The sequence below is a fragment of the Myodes glareolus genome, chromosome X (genome assembly GCF_982192425.1).
Source record: "Myodes glareolus chromosome X, mMyoGla1.1, whole genome shotgun sequence".
NCBI classification, from domain to species: Eukaryota; Metazoa; Chordata; class Mammalia; order Rodentia; family Cricetidae; genus Myodes; species Myodes glareolus.
The window spans coordinates 84,368,975-84,395,909 of record NC_142053.1 but is presented as its reverse complement, the minus strand read 5'-3'; the positions used below and the strand labels follow the sequence as shown (position 1 = coordinate 84,395,909).

The following is a 26,935-nucleotide window of genomic DNA, read 5'->3' as shown; positions in this document are numbered from 1 at the left end:
ACACACATACATGACTGCTTTCTGTCGCTGGAAAATTTTTCCTTCTCATTTCTCTCATCTGGAATGTCCTTCTCACTCATCTGCCCAACTTCGCCACTTCTTTAGGGACCAGCTCCATTCCCAACCCCCACTCAGAAAATTTCCATGCATGCTTTGCAGTTTTCCTCTGAGTAGTGCCAACAGTTCCCACCCATCTCATTTAGCCCTTAGCATCCCATCGCGTTGCTAAAATGGGGACAAAGCATGGCCAGTTTTAGAAGTAGTACTTGAACCCAACTCTATCCATGAATTCTACTAGCCAATATGTCTCATTTCCTTATTTCGAAGATTGTCATTTCCTTTAGGGCTGGTCTGTGTCTTCTATTCCTTCATCTTTCTATAGCCTTCCTGGAACTGTAGAACGTTCTAGGGCCAGACTCCCTGGATTTCGGTCTGTGATGCACTGGTTGACTTGGGCGGTTTAAGGACACTAACCTTCAGCGTCCTCGTATGCAAATGAAGGAACGCTAACATCCATCTCATAAATAGGTTAGAAGAATAAAGCAAGTTAAAGTGCCAAGTGCAGTATCTAGCAAGTTGAACGCTGCTCAATAAAGACTCTTTTCTCCATTGTTATGATTAGTGACGAATCTCTGCTGCAGTGATCCCTTAAAAACTACAAAGAGAGAGTTACAGAGGAAAGGGAATGAAGAAAGGATGTAGACCACTGGAGATCTGAGATTTCTGTGAAGTCCAAACAAGGTTAGTAGCGCGGCAGGACATTTGTATGTCCGAGTTCCTAGAGCCATGTGACTCTGTGAGCCCCGAGCACATGGTTCCACCCGGCGCAGTTTCTCTAACTCTGGCGCTCAGCTATTCTCAGCAGCCTGTAGGGGGAGCCAGGAAGCTAGGACGGGGTTTTGGGGGAGGCTGCTGGAAATCTTCCTAAGGGCAAAAAAAAAAAAAAAAAGAAAGAAAGAAAGAAAAAAAAAAAAACCGACACCCCACCACTACTACCGGTCTTAGTGCACTGCCTTGCCTCCTGCAGGACGCACTCTTAGCTCAGTACTGTTCTGCAGCTAAACTGGGAGCTGTCCTTCAGCACCAGGGCAGCCGTGGCCTCAGGCAGGACAGTGAGGGCGTCAGCAGAGTTAGGGAGTCCGGACCGGTCCGGTCAGCAACCGGCTCCAGTGTCCCCTAGTCAAGAGGACGAGGGCAAAGCTATCCAGAGAGGTAGCAATAACCTAAGGAGATACCTCCTGCTTCTTAAAATCACCCTCAGAAGTCCCCTAGCCCTCGCGGGGAGCGAGGGGCGGTCCTGGGGAGGGAGGCTGGCGCCCGGCTTGGTGGGGGGAAGGGGAGTGCCAGGCCTGGGACTCAGCGTGTGGCGTGTGCACGCGGGGAGCGGTCGGATGAACGGAGGCGCTGAAGTGAATGGAGTTGGGGGTGGACTGGAAACATCCCCAAACAGCACAGGCTGCGGCCGGCGGGGGCTGGGGTTGGGGAGGGGGGAGTCCTGAGGCGCAGGCGCAGTCGGGGCCCCAGTCCCGTTCCCTCCTCCTCCCGGTGCCTCTTTCTCCGCCCTGCTCCCCCCCAAACACACTCGCACACGGGCTCTCAAGGTGTTCTCCGCACAGCGGAAGATGGCGACAGACTGAGGGGGCATGGCCAACGGGAGCCACGGGGCCATGCCTTTGGGCGGCCGCCACAGCGGTGCGAAGCAGAGGCGGAAGCGAGAGGCGCACTAAGTAAAGCCGGGGCGTCCGCGTCCGGGCGTCTGGGGCGCTGCGGGGAGCCAGGTGGCCCGCCCGAGCCGGAACTCCGGGAGCCGCGGGTGCCGAGGCAGGAGCAGGGGCGACCCGGGACCGGCCCCAGCGGACGGCCGGAGCGCGAGCGAAACCCGAAGGACCGGCCTAGGAGAAGCGCGAGCGAGCGAGCAAGGCAGGGAGCTGCACGGAGCGGGCAGCGGGCAGCGGGCAGACGGGCGGGAGTGGAGCGGCGCGGGCGACGGGAGCGGAGTGGAGCGGAGCGGAGCGCGGCGGGGCCCGCACGGCGGCGCTCAGGGGCGCAGAGCCGCGCTGCTGAGCCGAGACGGCCGGGACGGAGTGCGAGTCGGGGAGGGCACCGGTGGCACGGAGTGAAGTGGCGCGGAGCCCGGGGCAGCCGAGGGGCCCGACACTATGAGGAGTGCGGCGCCACCGCCGCAGCCGCCACCGCCCCAGTGCCCCGCACCGCCCCCCGCCGGGACGGCTGGCTGCGCCTAGCGGGTCGGGCGGCGGCGCCCCGGCTGCCAGCGAGGGAGCGCGGGAGGGGCGCGGGGACGACCCGAGAGCGCCCCGCGACTCCGGTCTAAGCGGGGTCCCCCGGGCCGGCTGGCCTGCCTCGCCATGCAGCCCCCGAGGTAGAGCCTGGACGGCGCTGAGGAGCGCGGAGCGGTGCGCAGCCCGCCCTCCCGAGACGGCCGTCCGGCCTCGCGCCTGCCTACTCCCTCCAGCCCGGACCCCCCTGAAATATGTTCAGGGGCGCTTGGATGTGGCCCGGGAAAGACGCCGCCGCGCTGAGTATCTGCTGCTGCTGCTGCTGCTGGGCTCCCAGGCCGAGCGACAAACCTTGCGCCGATTCTGAGCGGGCGCAGCGATGGCGACTGTCCCTGGCGTCCCTGCTCTTCTTCACCGTGCTGCTCGCTGACCATCTGTGGCTGTGCGCGGGGGCCCGGCCCCGGGCCAGGGAGCTGAGCAGCGCCGTGCGGCCGCCCTGGGGGGCCGGCCGGGAGCGGCAGCCGGTGCCTCCTCGCGCGGTGCAGCCGCTGTCACCGCCGTCGCCGGGCGAGCCCAGAGCGTCCTCGGGCACCTGCGGCCCGCGATACAGCAACCTGACCAAAGCCGCCCCCGCCGTTGGCCCCGGGCGGGTCTGCGGCGGCGTCCCAGAGCCCACGGGGCTGGACGCAGTTTGCACCAAATTGGAATCTTTGCAGAGACTTTTTGAACCCACCACCCCGGCTCCCCCTTTGCGGCCCCCTGACGCCCCTTCCCGTACCCCGGCTGAGTTCCCCTCCGCCAAAAAGAACTTGCTCAAAGGCCACTTTCGGAACTTCACTCTCTCCTTTTGCGACACCTACACGGTCTGGGACTTGCTGCTTGGCATGGACCGCCCAGAAAGACTGGACTGCAGTCTGGACACCCTGCTGGGGGACCTGCTAGCCGTAGTGGCCAGCCCGGGCTCTGGGACCTGGGAGGTATGTAGCAGCTGCATCGAGGCGTACCAGCGACTGGACCGACATGCTCAGGAAAAATATGACGAGTTCGACCTCGTGCTGCATAAATACTTGCAGGCAGAAGAGTACTCTATCCGGTCCTGCACGAAAGGCTGCAAGGTAGGGATTAGCGACCCACGCCACGACAGCTACCTGGCTAGAGGCAGTTTCTGTGGCAGTGGGACTAGCGGTGGGGGGGAGGTTCCCCTCTCTATCCATCGCACCACTCCCACCGTTCCCAGTGTAGCACTGTGTCACTCAGAACCCCTCCCTAGAGAGGGACCTGTAGGGATTCGGGTCAACTCCTTCGGGTTTAAGGTTTGAACCTTTTAAGGCTGGAGAGCTTCTGGCACACTGCTTCCCTTCCCGCATGAGGGGGGGAGTAGGGCCCTGGACTGGCAAAGTGGTTGCAGGGGAGAGTGGGAGACTGTACTCCCCAGTCTCCAGCATCCTAGTTGGCCCTGAACCCCATTCCTCGACTAGAATTAATTCTGGGACTGGCCGTAAAGGAGGGGGGTGTACAGCAAGAGGAAGAATATTTGACTACCTAATCCTCACCCTTTGGTTCCTGCCAATGGATGAGAGGCCAGGCCACGCCTGGTGACAGGGTACACCACACTGTTGACCTTATACGACCTGAGATATCTGGCCAGATCCTAGGCAGGGGAGCCCATGGATGCCTGTCTTCTCTTAAGGAGGGAACCTGTAGGCTTCTGAATTCTGATGAGAGAACGCACGGGGAACATGGCTTTTCAGCTTGTGGAGGGGCCGTGGAAGGTTGGTGCAACACAAAACAAAACTCCCAGGGCTCCTGGCTGGCGACAGGAAAAGCTGGATTTCTGTCTGTTAGGGATGGGCATCTAGAGGAAACCAGGGGACAGATAACTGTAGAAGGGACTTTCCTCCGGAAGAACTGGGTATTTAGAAATTTCTTGACCCTCAGTTGGGTTTTTCTGTATAGTAGGTAGGTGGGGCTGTGCACATTTGGGGCCTGAAGCTGCTTCCCTGTTTTTTTTTTCCTGCCTGGCCAGGTGGCCTGCTTTGGGAAGAAAGAGCACAGCAAGGTCAAAAAGGTCAAGTGACAATGAGACCAGGTGGGTCTCACACATTCTGGAACTGGGGGCCACCAGCTGGAGAGAAAGGCAGTTGCCCCCTGGTCTAGATGTCTCCTCCCCAGGCTTTGAGAAGGGGTAGCAAGCATTGCTCCTGTGGACTTCTGCAAGGTTCTGCTGTTCTCTGTGGGCCCCCTAGGGATTTGGGGTGGAGGACTGGGGAGGGAAGGAGTAGCTCCTAGAGCCCGACTTCACTTTCTCCTTCTCCCTTTTCCTATTCTCGTAACCTAGCAGTCTCCTCCCGCCTCGCTCAGCCTCAGCTGACTCACTGCCTCACTCACACTACCAAATGAGATATTCCACTTCTTAAAGGTGTACAGACAGAGAGACAAACATACACAGCCATGCACCACCAGCAATACTCCAGACTAAGTCATCCAGAGAAACAGTGAGGTTGCCACTTCCATAAACAGAGCTGTTGAAGCAGGCAGCATGCCACATACCTCTCCCTATGGTGTCAGAGACATGCATACAATCACATGAGGAAAGACACATTTTGTCATACAGGGCTAGAGACACGAACTCTAATTGCCTGCCACTGACATACCCTCGGTGAGAGCAGAGAGATATTGTCCCCTAGCAGACAGAATAAATGATATCCATATCTTGCAGTCCTCTTTCCAAGCCTATAGCCACAATCGTTCTTTTTCAATCTCCAAAATGAATGAAAACCATGGCACAACTTTTCTATGGGGGTTTCTCCCTGTTAGAGTTGGCTCCAAGCTCCATCTGACCTCACACTGAATTAAAATCCCTCGCATTGGTTGCTGATGCAAAGCAGCTTGGTGTCCGAGGAGGCGGTGGTTCTCTCTGATTCTGGAGGTCTTATCACCGCTGTCGAGGGCTAGTTAGCAGTTTGCTTTGGGGCGCATTACTTCACTTCCTCTAATCTTTTGTTTCCACATTTGTAATGCAGGAAAAATATCCTTGCCCTGCCAAAGTCCTGAGTGTTTTGTGATATTTACATGGGAACGCATGGCTAGTAGCATTTTGTACTAAGAATTTAACACCTGGCATAGATTTAATGTTTCAGTCATTCACGTATGTTATGAGAGTGCAACTGCCCAGGTTACCTCCATTTACAGATGAGGAAACCGAGGCACATATGGGTCATACAGCTTGCCCCACAGCAAGGAGCAGGCATTCCAGCACTCCAGCTCCCTGTCCTCATGCTAATCCCTTGTTTTTGCAGTGGCTTCCTATCAAGTTCCCCAGGCCCTCTCTCCTGGCTCATTCCTCTCCAGCCGAGTGAGAGTTCTCCCGGCTCTTCCTGTCTTATGCTCGCACAAGGCTGTGGCAACTCCTCAATTCCTCTGTGTTTTCCACCTCTTCCAAAGCTTTCTCCTCCAGCTGAGGCCCAAACCTGTAGTCTTTTTTTTTCAAAGTTTATTAAATTATGAAAGTTTCCATTTCCGCCCCTCCTCCCAACACCCTCCCACTCCCCCCTCCCCCTCCTCCTCCCTCTCCATCCCTAAGAGGAGTCAGGGCTTCCAGCCCTGTGGGAAGTTCAAGTTCCTCCCCCCTCCCTCCAGGTCCAGGAATGTGAGTATCCAAACAGACTGGATCCCAAAAATCCAGTATATGCAGAGGAAACAAGTCCCAGTGTCACTGTCAATGGCTTTTCAGAAAGGCTCCGGGCCAGCCACATTCAGAGAATCCGGCCACATTCAGAAAATCTGGTTGGATCACATGCTCGTTCAGTCCCAGTCCAACTGGCCTTGGTGAACTCTCATTAGATCAGTCCCCTTGTATCAGTGGGTGATCGCACCCCTCACGGTCCTGAGTTTTTTTTTTTCATGCCAAACCTGTAGTCTTTAGTCCCGTTTTCTGATGGCATGAAAGGGAAAGACAGTTCTGGTCCCCATTTCCTCAGCCACTCACCCCACTTTCTCACAGGCCTTCTTCACCCATACTTAGCCTTCCCCTGAGCTCAGAGCCCTCCTTTCCAGCCCACACCCCAAGTGGGATCCCATGGGGATAATGCCCCACACCCACAATCCTCTTAAGTGACAATCTGAAATCCTAGGAGGATAAGGTTTCTTCTACATCTGTAAACCAAGTCTGGAGACTGGCTCTTGAGCCAGGTGACCCCCTATTCCCAGGGCCCTTGTTCTAAGTGCCTTGGCCAGATCCTTCCTATGTGACCCTAGAAACCCCGTTCTCTGCCTCTGAGATGTCTGCCCCTGTTTTGGGCCTCACAAGGCCCCAAGAATCATACCTGTCCTCGCTGCTGCCTATGACACCTCCCAATTTAGTACCAGCTGCAACATTTCCTTAATGTGCGACTGACTTCCTCTCGCATAACAGAGATGAGGCTAACCCGAGTCAATGCCCATCCCCATACTGGCCTCTCCTAGGTCTGAGGATGATGTGATACTTCCTTATTTCCCGGTGAATCCCCTCCTCCTTCACACACACACACACACACACACACACACACACACACACACTCACTCACTCACTCACTCCCTCGGGCCTTGCCCAGGGTTACCATACAAATCCCTCCCACATCTCCATCCTCCTAATCTTGCCATGCCCTGCCTGCTGCTGATTGCCTCTCCCACTTCTGTCTCTTTCCTCCTCTCTGTTCACAACACTCAGGGTGAGGAGAGTGAGGGCATGGGAGCAAACTCTGGCTTCTTTTCTCAGAGCTCGTCCTCCAAGAAGGCCGAGAGGCCCAAAAGGAGGGACATCATCAGTTCTTTTGGCAGCCATTAGCTGCACTAATCAGCTAGTTGCGGAAGGATGGGCTAGTGCCGATCTACTCCAGACTGTTTGACACCCACCTGGCAGCCTGCATGTTTGATACTGGGACGGATCAAGTGATGGGGTTGAGAAGGAGGCTAGAACCTGAATTCCCCGGAGAGAGTTAAAGGACTTTGACTTGGGAAAGAGGAGGCTCAGGAAGGTATGGTCTCAGATTTTACACCTCAAAAGGGAGGACGTCTTGATTGGCCCTGAGGGACTTCACAGAAAGTCCTGCATTCCAACCTAGATTTCCCTTCTTACCAGTGTAACCTTGAACCTATGAACCTCAAGTCTCTGTGCCTCACTTTTTCATCTGTCCAATGGGGCTTATTCATCAGGAAAGCTCTGTAAGTTCAGTATTAATGAGAAGTCTGTACAGCATCTAGGCTTAGCACGTCAGACACTCTCCCTTCTGTTTTCCGTTGTGAGAAGGAACAGACCGCCTTAGAGCTCCTGTCCCTAGGAAGTATCTGGCCCAATACAAGTGGCCTGCTGGGTGAAATGCTGTGGAGATGACTCGAGGACTCTATTTACATGGAGGAAGGAATTGGATCAGGTGACCTCAGAGGTCTGCTTCAGAACAGAGGTTAGACCTTAAAGTAGAGCCTGCACCCTGATCAACAGTGTTGGATGGGAGAGGCTAGGGAAAGAGACTTGGCCTCAACACCCCAACAGAGGGAGAGGGCGGGTACTGCCAAAGCCAGTACCTTGCCTTCTGCCCATACCCTCTGGGGCCCTGCTCTTCCTCCAGTCCAGCCTGGCAGCTGTTTCTGCCTCACTGCCTTCTCTCCTCCCACCTGCACAGCGTTCCTGCCAAGCAGGACTGTCGGCTAACACTGGAGATCATGAGAACTAAAAGCAAGGGGACTGAAGTACTGGGCGAAGGGCAGGAGTCTTAAGTCGAGTGGTGGTTCTTGTTACTGCCCAGGCATTCTCTCTGGCCCAGAACTCTTAAAGCCAGAAAGGGGTCCCCGGCCCCTGTTTGGAGGCAGAGGGAAACGGAAGCCATTAATAAGCAGCCTCCTGGGATTCACAGCAAAGCTGGCCCTAGGGGCGGGGCCTCCAGGTCCAGAGCAGTTCGTCTCATCATCACTAAGGACTGCACACATGGTGATCTAGGAGAGGTCATGGGCACAGCATCTAAGAGCAGGCACAGAGAAGAGGCAATGCTTACAGCTGGGACACGGGCTAGTAAATTACAGCTGGGAGTGACAAAGTAGTCACTTGTTGAAATACACCTCTAGATCCTTGACCTACATCCTGACCCATGCCCTCCACTCCAACCCTCATGTTCTGCCTACACTGTAGGCCAGGCTCGACATTCCTATCCAGATTTCAGTGAGCACTAGCCGGACAGTGTTTTATGACCCTCGACCCTCCCCAAACCACATCCCACACCACACTAACACTCATCCATGTATCTACACACCTCTGCTTTATCCCAGAACTTACCCCTTGTCTTCCTGGCCCGACTGCCTCCTGTCCCACTCCAACAGCTGAATGCCACATCCACTCTCCGTCTACCTCCAGCTTCCCAACCCTGCCACCTTTTACTGTGGGTTTCACACCCTTCTCTGCCTCCCCTCCTTGGCACCATACTTCTTGCCCTTGGCACCTCCATGTCCCCTTGCCCCTTACAACCCTCACACTCTACTCACACTTAATCTCCCTCACTCCATTTCTCTTCCTGTCCTGATTTTCTTTCATCTTCCAATCTTCTCTTCTTTTGCCCCTTTCCCCCTCCATCCTCTCCTCTGATCTTTCTTATCTTTTTTCTTCCCTTTCTCCAGCCTACCCAAGGCAGACATATACATATGCAGGGCATGCACGCACACTCATATACATAGACACACAGGTACATCCTAGTCTTCGTGGCTACGTCCCATCTTTCCTACAAACTGGTGGCCTGACTACTATAGTCACCATAGCAACGGGAACCTTCAGGAAGGATGTACTGGTATCTCCTGAAGATGGGGTTGTGGGAAGTAAGGAGGGAGGAAAGGTGCCCAGCAACCCGCCACCCAATATTGTTCTGGCTGGAAGTGTTCGCTGAACATGGGGCGGGGATGAGGAAAGATAAGAAGCGGATGGGACCAAGATCAAAAGAGAGTCAAGGATCTTTGACTACATCAAGAAGGCTGGAAGGGTGCTCCCAAACTATGTGAATGTGTGCTGGTGCCTTCTGTAGACATTAGTATCTCAGAGATAAAGTACACCCACTCCACTGTATGTGGTTGGGGATGTAGGCCAACACCTGAAACTCAGGGGTTTGGGGTTGTCTTAGAAAAACTTTACTGTTGGGGCAGGTCTTCTGTGAGCCCCATGTACCAAGGCTAATTACCTGCGGCTTCTGTAGAGTGGCCAACTAACCTGACTGTCAGCTCCTCTCAGTCACATGGCATGCCAGCTGCAAGTGTGTGCTGAATGCTAGGAGACACCCCTCCTTCTGGGGACTCTGCACAATCTGGGGGCCCACAAACACATTTCTCCAACAATGGTCAGGTAGAACCCTGGAAAATGGTTACGTCTGCATCCCTGTGGTTACAGGGTACAGACCAGGGGCTATTCAAGGACTGACATATCAGTGTTCTGTTCATGCTCAGAAGAGAGAGTTCAGAGAAGCCTGAATTTATGAGACTTTGAGTCAGGTAGGGTTTAGGGGGAAGAGCGAGGGCATTCAGTGGGCTAGGCTTGTGGCGAGAAGGAGCTACTACAAAAGGAGAAGGGTTGCCACAGCCAACGTTCTTGTTCAAATGGATTCTGGAAATGGGATCTGGAATCTGAGCCACAAGTTTTTGGGCCAAAAGATGAGTCCAGCTGGCTCCAAAGAAGAAAGGGATAAGAAAAGGAAGTTAAAAACAAAACCAAAAAAACCCAAGTTTTTGAAAACCTAGACGATGTGTGTGTGTGTGTGTGTGTGTGTGTGTGTGTGTGTGTGTGTGTGTGTGTGTGTGAACTCAATCTTGACAATGTTCCTAGCAGGAAAGCACCATTATTATCCCCATTTTACAAATGTAATAGTTGAGATTCAGCAAGAAGAAATGACCTCCTTAAGTTACATAGGACAGGGAGCTGGGTTTAAAAACCTCGTTCTTTCCCCAGTGCACAAATGTATAAAGAAGACGTTAATATTCTCTGTCAGCTGTTGGAGGCAATGCCCTGCTAGCTATGAATAGACTGTGGTGAGAAGTTAGGCTGGCTATATGGGAGGCTTAGCAGAACCTATTGGAAATTTAGGGAACCCTCTGGAGTAGCTCAGATTCACCAGCAACCTCTTTGTTCAAGGAACCTGCTTCTTGTCCTTAAGATCCAGCAACAGATTTCTCCCTCTCTTGGCAGCCGTATTTTACCTCATGATAGGCTATCCAATCCCAAGTGGTCAGCCTTAAACACATAAACATAGGAACAACATTAAATGGACTTAGCAGATTTCTATATGTGCAATTGTATGTATGTGCCAATAATAATTAAAGAGGTCATAAATTGGGGAGTAGGGATAGCATGGGAGGCATTATGGGATAAAGGAGGGGTAGAAGTGATGTGAATGCAGTACACGTGTAGGAAGTTCTCAAAAAAAATCCATTAAAAATTTGATTTCAAAAGAAGACCCAGTGGCAATCACTGAGGTGTCCTCTTAGGATAGTAACAGGAAGATCAGATGAGGGGAGGTTTGTGCCTTCCTCGTCTGCAGGCTTAGCAAAGAAGAAGGGAAGAGCATGGCTCCACGTATCTTAAAAAAAAGGTATATCTGTTAGTTTCTTAGTCTCAGTCTACTGCAAGTATCAGCCAGAGAGCAGAAAAGGAGAAGGTGCCCTACACAGGCCTACTGCCCGCTGGAGCCCCACCCCATCCCCAGCACACACTGGTAGCTGGTAGAACCGAAAGGGAAAACAAATACAGTGAGATCTTGTCACCTAAAAACCAGATGATGTCTTGCCTGGACTCTGGATGTCCAGTTCCCATGTCAGGATTCTGTTGAGTCCCTAGTCTGAGATGCCTCGTCTTTGCCTTGGAAAAAGAAAGGAAGGGGGGCCCATAACATTCTGCGTGAGACAAGGGCATATGTTAGTGTGAGTGTTTCCAGTGTCTCCATCTTACTTGGTTTGAAGCAGTTAGCACATCTACCCAGCTAACTTGTAAAAGGTGAAGTATGTCTGTTCAGTTTTCAACTCAAGTTAATTCTTCAAAATTAGTTGGTTCTTCAAATAATAGACTCAAAATCTTTATTTTTCCTTGCTTATTAAAAATGCGGTCTTTGAGAACTGTTAGAAATAAGAACTATAGTAGAGAAAAGGGACCTAGAGACATGTAGGGGGTTTTCATTGTTATAAAGTATACGTAACAGAACTTAGCATTTCAAGGATATAATTCAATGGCATTGAGTACATTTCCATTTCATTACTACTTTTAAAGCATTTTCATTCTCCCAAACACAAATTTTCTACCTGTTAAACAATAATTCCCCTTTTCTCCTTCACTCTATTCCCTGGCAACCAACAATATGCTTTCTATCTCTTTTAACTTGACAATCTGGATAACATACAGAAGTGGAGTCGTACGTTATTTGTCCTTGTGCATGGCTTATTATATTATGTGATGCTTTTAAGGGTCTTCGAAGTTTTAGCATCTATCAGTATTTCATTTCTTCTCATGACTGAATAATATTCCATTGTGTACATATGCCACATTTAGTTTATCCATTCATTTCTTAGTAGATATTTGAACTATTCTACTTTTTGACTATTGTGAATAATGTTAAGAACACTGTTCTACTAATATTGGAGTCCTTGTTTTCATTTCTTTTGAATATATTTAGGAGAAGAATTACTTGGACATACGATAATTTTATGCTGAAATTTTATTGATTTGTTTTTGAGACAGGGTCTTGCTATGTAGTCTACACTATCCCTGAATCGGGATCCTCTGTCCTTAGCCTCAAGTGCTGATGTTATGGGCATGCACCACTGTGTCCAGCTTATAGGTAACTTTTTGAGTAACGGTCTCCCAGGTCTCTAGAGTAGCTGGGTCACTTTCCACTCCATTCTTACATTTTGCAGTCTGCACCATTTTACATACATACCAGGAGTGAAGTGAGCAAGGGCCCAAATCTCTACATCTTTGTTAACACTTGTGATTTTCTGGGCTCTTTTAATAACATCCATATTGATGTGGCCTAATGGTCACCTAATATTTTATTGTAGGTCTTTTTAACTTGCCGGCACTCTGAGTACCTTTCCATGTACTTAAATATTCATAAGCTCCATCCCTGATGAGTGGATGATATTCTGTCACAAGTTACATAATTGATTTAACAGGCCATGTACCATTAGATATTTACATTACTGCCTACTTTTTACAATTATAAATAATCCTGTGATGGATATCTTTGGCCATAGACTTGTTTCCAATCTATGATTTTTGCTAATAAAGACTATTTCAATTCTTTTTCCTTATTCCTGTTCTTTGCTGAGTTTTTTGAATCACAAATGATGCATGCTTATTTTATCAAATCTAACAATATGGAGATTTAGAAAGAGAATGTTAATAATCCTCCTATTCAGTCTTTCCTAGTTCCATTGCCCTAAGGTCGCGAATGTTAACAATTTTGTGTATATCCTCTCCTTCTCTGTAAGCTTACATAAACAACTACACAAAATGACTCTGTCTTTGTTTTGCATACAAATGGAAGTATAAACATCCATTTTGTAGAATGAAGTTTAAAACTAGACTTACAGAATCACATTATTAACCTCTTTAATGCTACGGGCATACATTACTAAATCTCTTTCAAATTACTAGATTATTCTAGTTTATACCCTCAACAAAAAAATGTGAGGCTAATTTGCTTGAAAAATGATCTAACCTCAGCTTCTCGTTGGCGTTCTTTTGGTTAGACATTTGTTTCTCTTGTTTATAAGTCATTTGTAATGCTTGTTTGTGAATTGTTAGTTCATGTTTTCTGCTTTTATTAACAATTTGTTTGCTCCCCTTCATATGGATTAATGATATTACCCTTTTTCTGATCACATTTGTGGCAGATTTGCAGAACTTGCTGCTTGGATCTTAGAGCTGAAATGGGAGAATGAAAAGGAAGGGCGCCGTCCCAGGCATGTCAGTCACGTCCTTCATCTTCCTTAGTTCTTACGCAGGCCTTGTGAAGTGTGCACATACTGTCCCCTTTTTGCAGTGGACACTACAGTGGCAGAGTAGTCAAATGGCTTGGAGTCATCTAGCCCATGGAGTTGGCGCTGGAAACTGCATGTTGGCAGACAGCACTACTACTCAGTCTGTGCTAGTGTGCATATGGATAAAGCTTTCTACTTTTGTTTTGCAGACATCATTTACAGAGAGGCGAGGGCAGAGCTGTTGTTTTAGCGGGACACAGCTTGTTTCTCAGGAAAGGGTGGGTCGGGGAGGTCAACAACCTTGCCAGGTGCTTTTATTACTGACAAGAGCACACCTGGGATTTTGAGTGCAGCCCTGTTGGAGATAAAGATGTTTGACTCCAACTCCCCACCACCCGTGCAGCTTACTTAACAACCATCTTCTCAGATTCAAGCTGCAGCTCAGGGGTGAGGGGATGTAGTTGGCTCATAGTCATAAGCGAATTAATGGTCACAGCTCATTTCCAGTGATATGTCTAAGTTGACACAGCTAGTTATTGGCAGAGGCAGAGCCAGAACCAGAACCAAGTTTTGACTGCCCATCTGTTAGAGTCAAGGCTTCTTGATGAAGAATATTTGTGGGAAAGGAGCAATTATGTGGGGTGCATAAGATGTCACCTTTTCTCTGGTCTCTGACATTTGAGTATTCCAGGACAAGGCTATTCCAGATTCCCAGAAGCCCTCAGATGGGGACAGAACTCATGCCCTCGGGGCAACAAAACATTTCTACTAGAGACAGCTTCCAGGTCTGAACTAATTGTGCGTGTGTGTAGGGGAAGAGGAGAAAGGAATACTTTGGGACTTTATTTTGCTTCTTGTTTATTGGTTTGCAGCACTGGAGCCTGAATTCTGGCCTTGCATTGGCTGGACAAGTGCTCTACCATTGAACTACATCTCCAGTCTGACTGGAGTGCTTTGATAGGGAGCGGAAGAATTGTAGAATCCGAATGTCCTTCCCCTCGCACCCACGTACAAATCAAACTCTACTTCTACAGGAAGAGGGATGGATAGATTGATTTTGGAAAGTCATTCTCTATCCAAGTCTAGAAACCACTCCTTAACAGGACCTGAAATTACACCCCAAAAAAAAATTGAGTAACAAAGTTTGATGGTGGCAAATTTGAATGGATTGTCCCCAGGGCAGTATGGCTGGCATAGAAGAGCTGGCGCACTCAAGTGCAGGGGTTCTCTGTAGAGCGGTTGCTGTGCCAGTTGTTGCATTACATTTTGACATTTTAAAATTATACTGATTTGCGTGAATGGGGGTTTCACATCCAACAGCACACAAGGGCAACTTCTGGGAGCCAGTTATCTTCTTCCACAAAGTGGATCCTGGAGTTTGAACTCTCTCCTCAGGCACCCTCTTAGCTAGCCTTTGCTCTCACTTGGAACCCCACTTTTAACCTTCAAAACGAAGAAATGGAGTCATTGTGAGGCTTGAAGGACGGACATCATCCTAATTTCTTACAGTGTCTTTGTGGTAGAAGGTGCTCAAGAAATGCTAACTACTGTTGTGATTATCATTGGCTATGAGCCTTGGATAAGTTATTTAAACTCTCTGGTCCTCTGTCCTTATCTGTAAAGATTTGTTTGTCCCTCAGTGGGTGATTATGGGGAATCAATGAGTTAATAAATGTCAGGAGTAAATGCTCAGAATAGAGTTTGGCATACAGTAAGCACTTAATAAATGGTAGCTATTTTCTCATCTTAATTAGATGTGCTTAGTCCAAACGATTGCTTAATACCCAATTGAAATTCTCAACACTGAGGTGGGCTGCTGAAGAAGAGGAAGAAGTGGTGTTTGAAGAGGTAAAGTGTCTGGGGTGGGGGTGGGAATTGGAAGCTAGAAGGCAATTGGAGACATTTTAGTAAGTGCATAAAGACCTGTTTCGGTGGGTGAGGTAGCAGGTGGAGAGAGAGAAAAAGGTCTCCCAAAGTCCGTGATTCACATTATAGCAAAAGAATGGCTATAGTTACCTTTGACCAGGTCTCTGTTCTTCCCAGCCTGTCATCTACCTGGAGGAGGGAAGGGAGGCAGGAGAAGGGAGCTGGTTTTTCAGTGGTCTAAGTGATGGTAAAGATGGCTTTCTGTAAATAAATAAATAAATAAATAAATAAAACAAAAGCAAAAAAAAAAAAAGTGTGCTGCCGAGAGAGGAGTGTGTACAACTCAAAAGATGCTGTACTTGCCTGTGTCACACTGATGTCATTCCTGTGGTGACCAGCATAACCACTGTGCAAAAAGCCTCAGAAACTTCCCTCCCCCCATCTAAGCTTCCCTCTTTGTCTATAAGACTCCTCGTTTGCTCCTTAGTTTGTTAAGTGCACCTGGATGGAGTCCAGAGCCCAGACACTCGTGATGGGCTAGATGACCCAGGGCCTCTGGGGAAGGGCCATGTGGACTGAGTCTGGCAACGCTGGTTATATCAAGTCTTCAGTATTTTGCTTTGTTGCTTTTGAGGCTCTTGACTGCAGATTGGTATCTTTCTATTTATTTTTTCATTTTATCGAAGTAATACATGTTCATAATTTTCAGTTACCATCACGATACACATGATACACATATGCACGTGTATGTGTGTATGTCTCCAGTTGTTCCTGAATTTGCTCTTCAGAGTTAAAGACTTGAAACTTTCCTGGTTGTCTTTGTTTTTGCCACCACAGTATTAAATGCTATGCCAATATTGCAATGCTACTTGATTTTTTTCTGTGTAATACACATATAAGCCTACAAAAGTCCACAACATGTGTATATATGTCTTTTTAATAATGTGTAAATGTGAATGCTTGTCATTGAAACAGTAGTCTATGCTTCACCCTTGAGCTCACTCTTGAGTGTTAAATACTTCTGATTCTTCTGACTGTTTTTGTTGTTGTTTTGCTAATATTTCTTCACATTTCTAAATGGCACGTCAATATGCTATTTCTTTTTTCTGTTTTAAATTATCTATTGACTTTTTTAAAAAAAAATCTTGTTAGAGGAAGATTTATCTCTCTTACTATGGACAGCACCATATGTGTGCACACACTTTTCCTCCTTTCATACATCTAATATTGGTGCATCCAAATTTCTGATTCTAGCAGTTTAACTTATTTGCATTGTTAATTTTATGACTATTGTTTACATCTACCAATGTAAGACTGTATGATTAATATTTCATTCCTTGGTCAACTTGATTTCTTGGAGTTAACAATAGCCACTTGTTTCCCCTTTGCTTGGTTTTCTTTGACATTTTGCTAACATATTGCCAATTTCTTCATCCACTGTAAAAATCCATGAAGACATATTCATAACCAATTATTTTCATTTTCCCTTTCTTGGAGTTCTTCACATTGGGCTAGCTGCTGGAAAGTTGGTTTCCAGGTATTTGGCCAACAGCTTCTTATGCATACATCTTACAGTCTATATCAAGAGACCTTGTGAGACCCTTAAAGGAATGTACCTGAAAGTCAGATATGATCTCTGTTCTCAACAAGCCTAAAGTCTTAGCGATGTCTCATTGGAAAGCTTGGACTCTATCCTGTGACTTTGAATTAGGTCATCTCTTTGGTCCTATACTTGAGGCAAGTTTCCCCCCTCTCCTTCTGCAATGAATTATCAGTAGATTAAGATATATTCCCCCAGAGAGCAAAGTGTATCTCAAGCTACAGTAACAGAAACAGTTTCTAGAACAAGCAGGCTGATAGTTCTTTCACTATGTGTCAATAAACATATCTGGGGACTGTGTTCAGTTGCAGAAAAAAAACCAACAACAGTGGCATTTGTGGCTGAATGACCATACAGAAGAGGGAACTAAAAACTCCATCTTTTGAAATGGTTGGGAAACCTGGAGGGATGTTTGGCTTCTTGGAAGCTTTGTGTACACATACTTACCTCTACCTTTCTTTCTTGCATTCCCTTTTCAAATTCCTCCAGTCTTGTTCCTTCCCCTGCTGCTCCACTGCAACTGTTCTCACTGTGAGGAGACTGTATCTTAATTACCCAAACGAATGTGTTCTCACCTACAGAAATCCTTATCTGCTGGCTGCCCCCCCCCAGTCTTTGACATTCTCTCCTCTCTTAATTTACAAAATGCCATTCTCTTCCTTTTCTCCTCTAATTGCTTTGGAGGTTCAAAGCAGAGCCTTGTGCATGCTAAGCAAATATTCTACCACTGAGCTATAGCCCCAGTTCTCCTCCAACCTCTTAAACCACTCCTCCATCTTCATCTTATTTCTTTCCTCCACCTGAACTTAAGTTAGTGTTTCCCCAAGGCTGCTGTCTACAAAGGAGCTCTTTGTCTCCTCCCTAGACTTCTATATTGCCTTAGCACCTGGGGTGCACTAGGTTACACTGTCATAAAAAGTAATCACCAAATATCAGAGGCTTTAATACAACATATGGTTATTTCTTGTCCTGATTCATGCCCAAGACAGGCCATCAGGGATGAAGCATCTTTTTATAATGATCACTGTATAGGAAAGAGGGATCATCGATCTCAACTTTGCTTCCACAGTTAGAAGCGGAAGAAAGAATATGACAAACATGTGTCAGCACCTAAACTGTCTCCTCAGAAGTAATCTGTATAACTTCAAGGCAGGTTTGATTGACTATGTACAGCTTATGATCATGCCCAACTTCAAAAAGAAAGCATAGTCCTACTGTGTTCCTAATAACTAACCCCTCAGCTCCCCATGACTTGGAGATCTTTGTCAAGATCCGCATCTTTTATTTTTTTACTTAAGTGTTTTTGAGATAGAGTCTCATGTAGCTCAGATTTTCCTGGAATCTACCATGTAGACAAGGCTAGCCTTGAACTTGCAGCAAGCCCCCTTGTTCTGACTCCTAGCTACATGCTAGGATTATTGATTGGCATGTGCTACCACATCACTTTCAGATCCTTCTTTTAGAGCTCAGGCCATTAGTCCAGCTGCATCCCTAACATTTCCGTTTAGTAGACCCCCCCCCCCCATATACCTCAAAGCCACATGTCTCCAAGTTGACTTCATCTTCATTCTCAGATACACCCATCCTGCATCTCTTTCCTTAATAAACAAAACCAGTAGGTGTGGTGGCACATGCCTTCGATCCTAGCACTAAGGATGTAGAGGGGAGAGGATCATAAGACTTCAAGGCTAACCTTGGCTACTTAGTGAGTTTGAGAGCAGCTTGGTCTACATGAGACTCTGTCTCAAAACAACAATTTTTAAAAGACTAAAATGAAATCGTATTCATCTTACCACACAATCTGGAAGTCTAGTAGTTGCCCTAGACCCATCTACCTTGGCTGTTTTCTGCATCTATAAGTAATCCTGTTGGTTTCACTTCATTAACATTTTTTCTCACGTCCACTCCTTCCTCGCAATTTTTTCCCTCAGGCAAGAAAATTTTAAATTTTGCTGGATCGTTCTCATAACCATTGTGAAACCAAAGTCTCTCAAAAACCTTAATATTGTATCTTAACATTCATTCATTTAGTGTGCATTATTGCTAACCTCACTGTTAGGAGAGGTTCCTATACTCATAAAATATATTTATCCATTATTACCTTCACCTTATTTTAATACTTACATTTTTTGTACTCTCAAATGTTAAACTGTGCTGCTGCTGCCTTAATTGAGGCCCTCATAGCATTTTATTCAGACGTTCATAATAGTCTAGCTCATCTCCCTGCCTCCAGTCTTAATGTTAACACTCAGCCCTCCGCATTTGCAGACAAAAGTCGGAAAAGTTAGTTACAAAAGTGATAGGCAACCTCCTCTAACCCCTGAAACAGGGTCATACTAATTTGCCCAGATTGGCTCAAATTTGTGATAGTCCTGCCTCAGCCTACTAAGCAGCAGGGATTACACCAGGCTAGGAGTAAACATATTTAAATAAGCAGTTATTCTAGCACATTAAAAGCTCTCCACTGCCTATAGGAAGGATCCTAGTTCCTCCCCAGTATCCAAGGCATGTTGGTATGGTGATGTTCTTCCTGTGCCGTCCCTGTTTTTTCATAACTTCCCGTCTGCACCCTCTAATTACACTGAGCTACCTGCATTGTCTGAGCCCAGAATTATTTCCTACTTGCAGGTTATTACGCCTGCTGATTCCCGTGCCTGAAGAGTACTTTATTCCCTCTCTAATTCACCTATTGAGCATCTACCCCCCCCCCCCCCGCTTTCAAGTCCTAATTCAAGCCTTCCCCACATGGAAATGTGTTTTCTGTCCTTCAGCCTCGAAAACACAGGTAATCATTCTTCCCGTTATCCTACCATGGTGGCAAGTACATGCGATTTCACACAGAAGCTTATACTGATTAATTCACATGGCTGTTTGCCTTGCTCGAGACAGGAATCTTGTCCTATTCATCCCCTTTATCTGCAACTCCTAGCATAGAGCCAGGCACTCGGGTATCCAGGGCGTGCTTATCGTACGAACAAATGAATGAGGAAGACTAGATTCAGAGTTTATCAATTCCTAAGAGCTGGCTCAAGCGAGGAACAGGGCTGTAAGTGTGATATATGGCCCCAGAAGAGCTAGTAAGATACATGAGTGAAGTCACAGAAAGGCATTTCTTTTGACTCCAAAGAAGGAAGAACCTCGTGAATCACCAGAGTTCTCTGAAGCCAAGGGCTACCTATGAAAGCAGGCGCTCTCTGTGACAGTGTTTACGGTTAGAAGCTGCATGGCACTTTACTGTGATGATGGGGTGGATAATTTGGTGGAGTGATGACTCTCACAGTCCTTTCCATTACAGAATAGTTAGGAACTCGCCTCCTACGCTCATCTAATTGCCATCACGCATCTAGGCCCTTTCCGAACTGTCCCCAGATTAGGGATAATACTCCTCCATTAGTCCGCCCTTGGCCAGACTGGTCACATCCGGCCTTCAAGCAGATGGTCGAAGAGGCTTGGAAGTATGAGAACCCTCTAGACCGGACTAGCTTTAGGTTTTCGCCCACCTCTCCAGCTATTTCCCCCACCTTTCCTGCAGGCCAGACCAGGCCACTGTGACTCATAACTGCTCATACTAAGAAGGACAGCTGTGGCGTATAGACCCTAAAGCAAAGCCCTGTCACAACCTGGATTTGCCTTGTAATGCCTCTAATCCGATTCTGACTTTACCAGTCCCAGCGGACTACTGCTGAATTACATCCATACTCTGACACTGGCCTAACTCTGTTCTGGTCCAACTCTGTTGGAGTCGAGAGTAGGAAAGCATTTTCTCCTGCCTGGTAGAGCCCCTCCCATAATCCCATGTTCGCTCATAGGTTCTGTGCAAGAAGGCATCAAGTTAGGAGTCAGGGTGTCTCTCAAATCTCCAACCCAGTCATTCCCTTTTTATGAACCTCAGTTTCCCTAGGGGTAAAAACTGAGGTTAGGTTGGTAGCTTGTATTCTGTGGCTTTTTGCAGACCGGTAGATTTTGTCCTAAGCTCAGCCCTCCTTGCTGAGTTGCTTTTACAAACACTGCAGCTGCGGCTCCTGGCCAGGGGTCCCATGGGTACATTAAGAAAATAAGCAGCCATGAAGAAAGGGTCTGTAGGGAAGATTTGGATGGGGAAACAGACCCTAGGGAGAGAAGTGAGTTGGAAATCAGGAAGGAAACTGCTTGCTTCCTGGTTGGAAAATAACTGAAGCTTTCCCCTTGGAGAGCATTCTAGCCCCAAATCTAAGAGCTGCCAATGGCCTCTTCTCTCTAAACCTTCTGGCCCTGAGGCCTGACTTTGGGGTGTGACTGTGCATTTACACAGCCCTCTGTGAAGTCAGACATTTCTTTGTAGAGGAATGTAGAATGAAAATGCCCTGGCCAGGGCTGCAAGCCAATAAGTTGAGGATAAGGCTAGCTGGGTCATTCCACTCCTCCCTAAACTGACAATTGCAGGGCCCAGGAGGGGTGAGGATCCCCGTTGTCTCATCCCTCCTGTTTGAGGTGTGGTTCTGTTGCCCAGCTAGGAGGAGGAGTGAGACAGACTTCCTAGCTTCCTTTTTGGGTTAATTGGTCTTCCCTCTAGTTATTCCCTATTTCCTTCCCCTCCCAGTTCCCATAGCAACTGGGTTATAGCAGCCAGAACTTGATTGAGACCTGTGGTGGCCCTACTGAGGTGGGGAAAGAGGGTACTGGTAGTTCAAGGTTTCCTAACTACCTCTTGTTCCCTATCCCTGCTCTCTCAAGGATGTAGGATGGTTCCACTCAGAGAACAGGGCATAAAGGAGAAGGCATTCTGATGGGTTGAGTTTGAAGATTCTGAAATTCTAGAATAGGCCTGTTCTTTTCAGCTGTCTTCTCCTATCTAGGCCCTGGTGTCTGGCCCCTAGTTGAGGATCCAGTTACTGACAGAATTTTTCAGTAGGAAGAAGATTCCTGGAGTTGGAATTATGAACGCGGGTTTCTAGTTCCTTTCTCTCCCACTATTTTATGTGATTATACTCAAGTTCTTCTCCCCTTGCTAGACCTCAGTTTCTCCAGCAATATAATGGTAAAACTGACATTTTCAACCCTGGCTGCATGGTGAAAATTGCTTGAGGTCATTTTCCAATTACAGATGTGTGGGGTTCTGCCTGCGGGGATTTTGATTTTGTTGGTCTGAATGCCATGTGAACCAGGCAGGTATATATACTTTTAAACTCTCTAGTGGTCCTGGTATACAGCCAGAGTTAAGAATCTGAGAGCAAAAGGTCTCCAGTGTTCTCCCAACTTCCTTTATCTGGTTCTAAGACACTTCCTCCTCTTCCTACAATGCTCACCTCAGCAAGCCCTTATAGCCCTTTCCTATTCTTCCCCAGCACTGCTCTTCTGTCCCAGCCCCAGCCAGCCAGCCACCTGACACAGGCATCATCCGCACTGGCGAGATAGGATAAGGAATAGAAGACGATCTTGGGAACAGAGTTTCGGGGTCTAAGGTGGCCTTATTGCCAGGTGGTAGCATTGCAAACCAGACTTATCACCTGAAACAGTTCCCAGGCCACCTTAAAGCATACGGGCCAGCAGTGTCTCAGTTGGCCAGCTGTGGGGCTTAGGAATTCGATTACCTCTGAGCTCACTGTGGCTCTTCTACTTCTATTCCCCTCATTAGCTTCTTGCCTGTTCCTGCCTCACCACCCACAGGCCTGGTGTCCTCCCCAGGCAATCTGCTCACCCACTTGTTGCCATGGTGACTCCAACTGGGGGTGTGAGGACTGAAGGGGGGTCGGCTAATTAAGGAGAAAGGCCATACTCCCACTGTCAGGCCACCCCTTCTCCCTCCCCCACCCTCTCAGATGAAGGGAGCGCCCAGACTCTGTAGTTTGTTACTGAGCTAATTGCAGTCACCCCTGAGGAGAGCAGGCTTGTCACTGGGAACTCCTTGGCCAGAGACAGAAACACCGGACTGGAAGAGCCAAGGAGACTCCCCCAGGGTCCTCTGAGCCCCAGCTCCACTGATGAGCTCAGAGCAGGGGGCTGATTACACAGTTTAGGGAGAGAGTGAGGTGGGCTCTTGGTCTAGGCTGCTGCAGTGGGATTGTGGCTGTGGACAGAAATGCACCTTGGCACTTAGCGGCCCAGAAGATGGAGGGATGGAGGGAGTTCTTGGGTGCTGAGGCCCTTGGCTCTTGAGATATTAGTTTCTTTTCTGTCTCACTTCTGCTTCCCCTTTCCTCTGTCCAATTGTCGACTCTTTTTTGTTTGTTTGTTTTAGTTTTGTTTTGTTTTGATTTTCGAGACAGGGTTTCTGTGTGTAACAGTCCTAGCTGTCCTGGAACTCACTCTGTAGACCAGGCTGGCCTCAGACTCACAGAGATCCGTCTGCCTCTGTCTCCTGAGTGCCGGGATGGAAGGCAGGCACCACCTCTGCTCGGCTGTCGAGCCTTCTTTTAACATGGATCTTTCTCATTTATTCCTGTCCTTGTTTCTCCATCCCCATGCTCTCTTGCTCCCATCTTGTTAGTGATCCCTTCTCTCAGCATCCCCCCTTGCCCCCATCTTCCCTCTTCTGCCCCTGCGGGGGCTTATCTTCCTGCTCTCTTTTACCCCTTTCTCACACTCACCTCACTCTTACTCTGTGTACCCCACATACACCCTCCACCTCTGTCTCTCCTTCTCTTCTTAGTCACAGCTGTTATCTTACCTGGGTGATCACTATCATCTCTCATCCTGTGTACCCTACTTTTTATTATCCTCTTCCTTACGATCTTCTCTTTTACTGCATGTACCACTGCCACTTCCTCTTACCCCTTAAGCACCTTCCTTACTGCCTTCTTTTGCCCTTCCAGCTCCTTCCCTGTCTCTTACCTTTGCCTGTTTGTTTTCCCTCTCTTTTTGATTCCATTATCCTCCTTTTGGATATATGTCATCTCAGTTGTTCCGCCTTTAGGAGTTTGTATAAATAAAACCGAAGATGTGTCCATTCGACTTAGACATGTCTGCAAAGATATCCGGTGAAGCACTGTTTATCATGGTCACCACTTAGAAGGAGCTCAGGTGTCCATGAACAAGAGTTTAGTCCCCTTTCCATGCCGTTCATCTGAAGCCATTCTCTTCTCCTGGCCCATGTGTACTCATTCATCTCTATATCTTCGCTCAAACTGTCGCCTTGTTGGCACATCTTATCTATAAAAATCCTTTGAGCCCAATCTTGACCCTTTTTTTCTGATACAGTAGCTGAAAACTCACTATGTAGAGAGAGATGACCTTGAACTCTTGATCCTTTTGCCTCCACCTCCCAAATGTGGGAATTACAAGAACACCACCATAGTTACTTTATACAGTTCTAGGGACTGAATACAGGATGGAATTACAAGAGTGTACCACCACACCTATTTATGGCTTGCTAAAGGATCGAGCCAAGAACTTTGTGCATTATGTGCGATTATGGTATAATTCTACTAATTAAACCATATTCATAGCAGCCAATCTCAACTGCTGTCTGCTCACTGAAAATTTTCCCAGTTTACTATTATCTTAGCTACCAGGAACCATCATCGTTCAACCCTTGTTGTGGGATAAGTCATATGTCACAGATTGTTAGGTGTGTCTACTTATGAAACTGGAATTTTCATGGGGGAAGGGACCTGTCCTCATTTACTTATCCTGTTCATTCAGTCATGAGATTTTTAAAATGTATATTGCACTGAATGCACAATGGTTAATAAAGAAGCTCATGCTCTTCTATGCAGCTCACAGTTTAGTGGAGCTGACGGAAAGTTAAACAAGGATGCAGACAGAGTCACATCTATGGTGAAGAAACAGTTAAGATCATTAGGGTTGTGTCCTTTGATGAGAGTACTGAAAGAGACACTCGGCAGAAGGGATATTTAACCTGAGCCCCGAAAGATGTAAAGGGTTCATGTATATCAACGGTCGGGTGAGGAACAGTCCAAGCCAGGAGATCGTGTGTGCCAAACCCAGAGGTAGAAAGAAGTAGGGCACATTCAAGAAAAAGAAAACCTGCTTTGTGCAGCATGATGGGCTTGAAGAGAGATAGAAAATGAGGTTGGAGAGAGATGGCAGAGGTGTGCGGGGCTTTGAAGTCTGTGCTTAGATATTAGGCTTTTAGTCTAAATGCATCTAAGGGCCTGAAGCACCGGGGTAACATAATTTGATAGCAGCTTGATTCCACTCTCATTCTCGCACAGTAGATTGGAACAAGCAAAAGTGGGGGTGGGAGGCATCTGTTATCCAGGTGAGAGATTATGGTGATCTTCAAAAAGGTGGCTTTGGCTTCCTCTAGGAGACATTGGACTAAAGCTGGGGACATTCTTTAAGAGGAGACACTGCTACTGGTATCTAATGTGTGGAGGCCAGGAATGCTACTCAGTACTGTCCAATGCACAGCACAATCCCTAAGACAAATGATTATCTGTCCCTAAGTGCCTCGAGTTTTTCTGAGGAAGCATAGACTTGAGGGGAGACAAGGTATGGAGCAGGGGAGCTTTCTCACTAGAACCAGCTTGGGGTGACAGTGGCCTAGGTAAAGGAAAGAGTACAGATGGAGGGAAGCCACAACAAAAGATTCCAGGAGCAATGGAGCAGTGGCCATGGTGTCTGCTCCAGACCAGGGCTGAAGCCAACAAGACAGAGCCTGGATTAAGTAGAGCTCAAAGACACATGTGGTGCCTGGAAAGGCAGATTCCAGTTTTTATTAAAAATAACCCCTCACATTTGTATTGCCCTTTAACATTTATAAAACATTTTCATATGTGCCATACTGTGTAGTCCAAAGTAGTCCAATGAGGTAGAGCATGAATTGTTCTCATCTCTTTCTTGAACTTAGAAGCTTACCACCATCAGCAAAGGAATGTTTATCAAGTTGAATGGAGCTGAGATTTGCTTCATTATATATAGGGAACCTCAGAGGGGTCAAAGCGCCTCTTTGAACCAAGTGTAAAATGATAGAGTTGGATGAATTGTTTAGGAACATTCCTTCTATTCTGACACAGGATTAATTGTGTGATTTTGGCCAACAATTCTAAATCTTCGATGGTGGTGAATTAGAGAACTCAGGAGCCCTGGCTTTGAAATGGGACATCTTATGATGGGATGTAGACACTTCTAACAAGGCTTCCTCCAAACTCTGGGATTAAGTTGGTTTAGCCCTATAGGGAGACCAAGAACCCCTCCCCAACATGGCACACGGGCTGATGCTGTTTTCTTTCCTCCACAGGCTGTCTACAAGGCCTGGCTGTGCTCAGAATACTTCAGTGTGACCCAGCAGGAATGCCAGAGCTGGGTGCCTTGCAAGCAGTACTGCTTGGAGGTGCAGACCCGGTGCCCCTTTATCCTCCCTGACAATGAAGAAATGGTTTATGGAGGCCTCCCTGGCTTTATCTGTACAGGTAAACTCAGGGCCCTGGGGAAGAAGGAGGAAGTGAATGAGGTTGGGGGCATGGGGACAGAAGGGCATCAAAGGGAGTCAGGCTAGATGGAGGTCAGTGTCAAGAGGAGTGGGCAATCAGGTCCCCAGTTTGAGATAGGGCCAAATGGAACAGGACAGAAAGAGCAGAGTGACCATATCTATTCAGAATATACTGAGCCACAAGTCACTCTGGAGAAACTGGTGCAGCCCTGGAAGAAGAGAACTTAAAAGGGAAGATGTGAGGGTTGGAAGGGAGGGTTTCTTGAGTAGGGCTACCTGAGCCTCAGCTTTGAACATCCCCTTTCAGATAAGGCAGAGCCATGGTCCCCCAAAGCACCCCCCAACACACACAGCTTCCTTCTCCCTTGGCAGGGTTGATGGATACTTCACCAAAGCGGCCGGAAACCAAGTGCTGTGACGTGCAGTGGGTGTCCTGTGAGTCGGAGAAGAAGAAGTTCAAGGACTCTGAGCCCCCCAAAACCCACCACCAGCAATTCCACCATTCCTATTTCCACCACTACCAACAACAGTACCAACACTACCACCCCCGCCATGATCCCCCGAGCCGTGCCAGCAACAAACCCTCCCTGCTGCCGGTTTCTGGGGGCTCCTGCCTCAGTCCCAGCAGGATCCGGCTCTGTGTCCTTGTTCTTATGCTCCTGCATACCGTAGTGTCCTTCTCCAGCAGCCAGGGTGGGGGGGGGAATGGGGCTGGAGACACTGCCTGCCCTAGAGGAAGAGTGACAAACCTCCACCACATACTGACATCAGCTCCAGCCCTGCCCCAGGTTGGGGAGGGAGGGAGCACCTCCCACGGGAAACGTAGGACCAGGTGGGGGTGGAGGAGAAATGGGGGACCATATATTGCCCCCAGTCTAC

At 47.9% G+C, this 26,935-nt stretch overlaps 1 protein-coding gene across 1 annotated transcript; it reads left to right on the top strand.

The window, feature by feature from the left end:
- The first annotated feature begins 2,491 nt into the window (after positions 1-2,491).
- Nalf2 (NALCN channel auxiliary factor 2) lies at positions 2,492-26,935 on the top strand. The gene is given in 4 exon segments (XM_048417682.3): positions 2,492-3,352; positions 25,865-26,036; positions 26,429-26,751; positions 26,753-26,935. Coding segments are annotated over 4 exon segments (1,404 nt in total). The 3' UTR covers positions 26,801-26,935.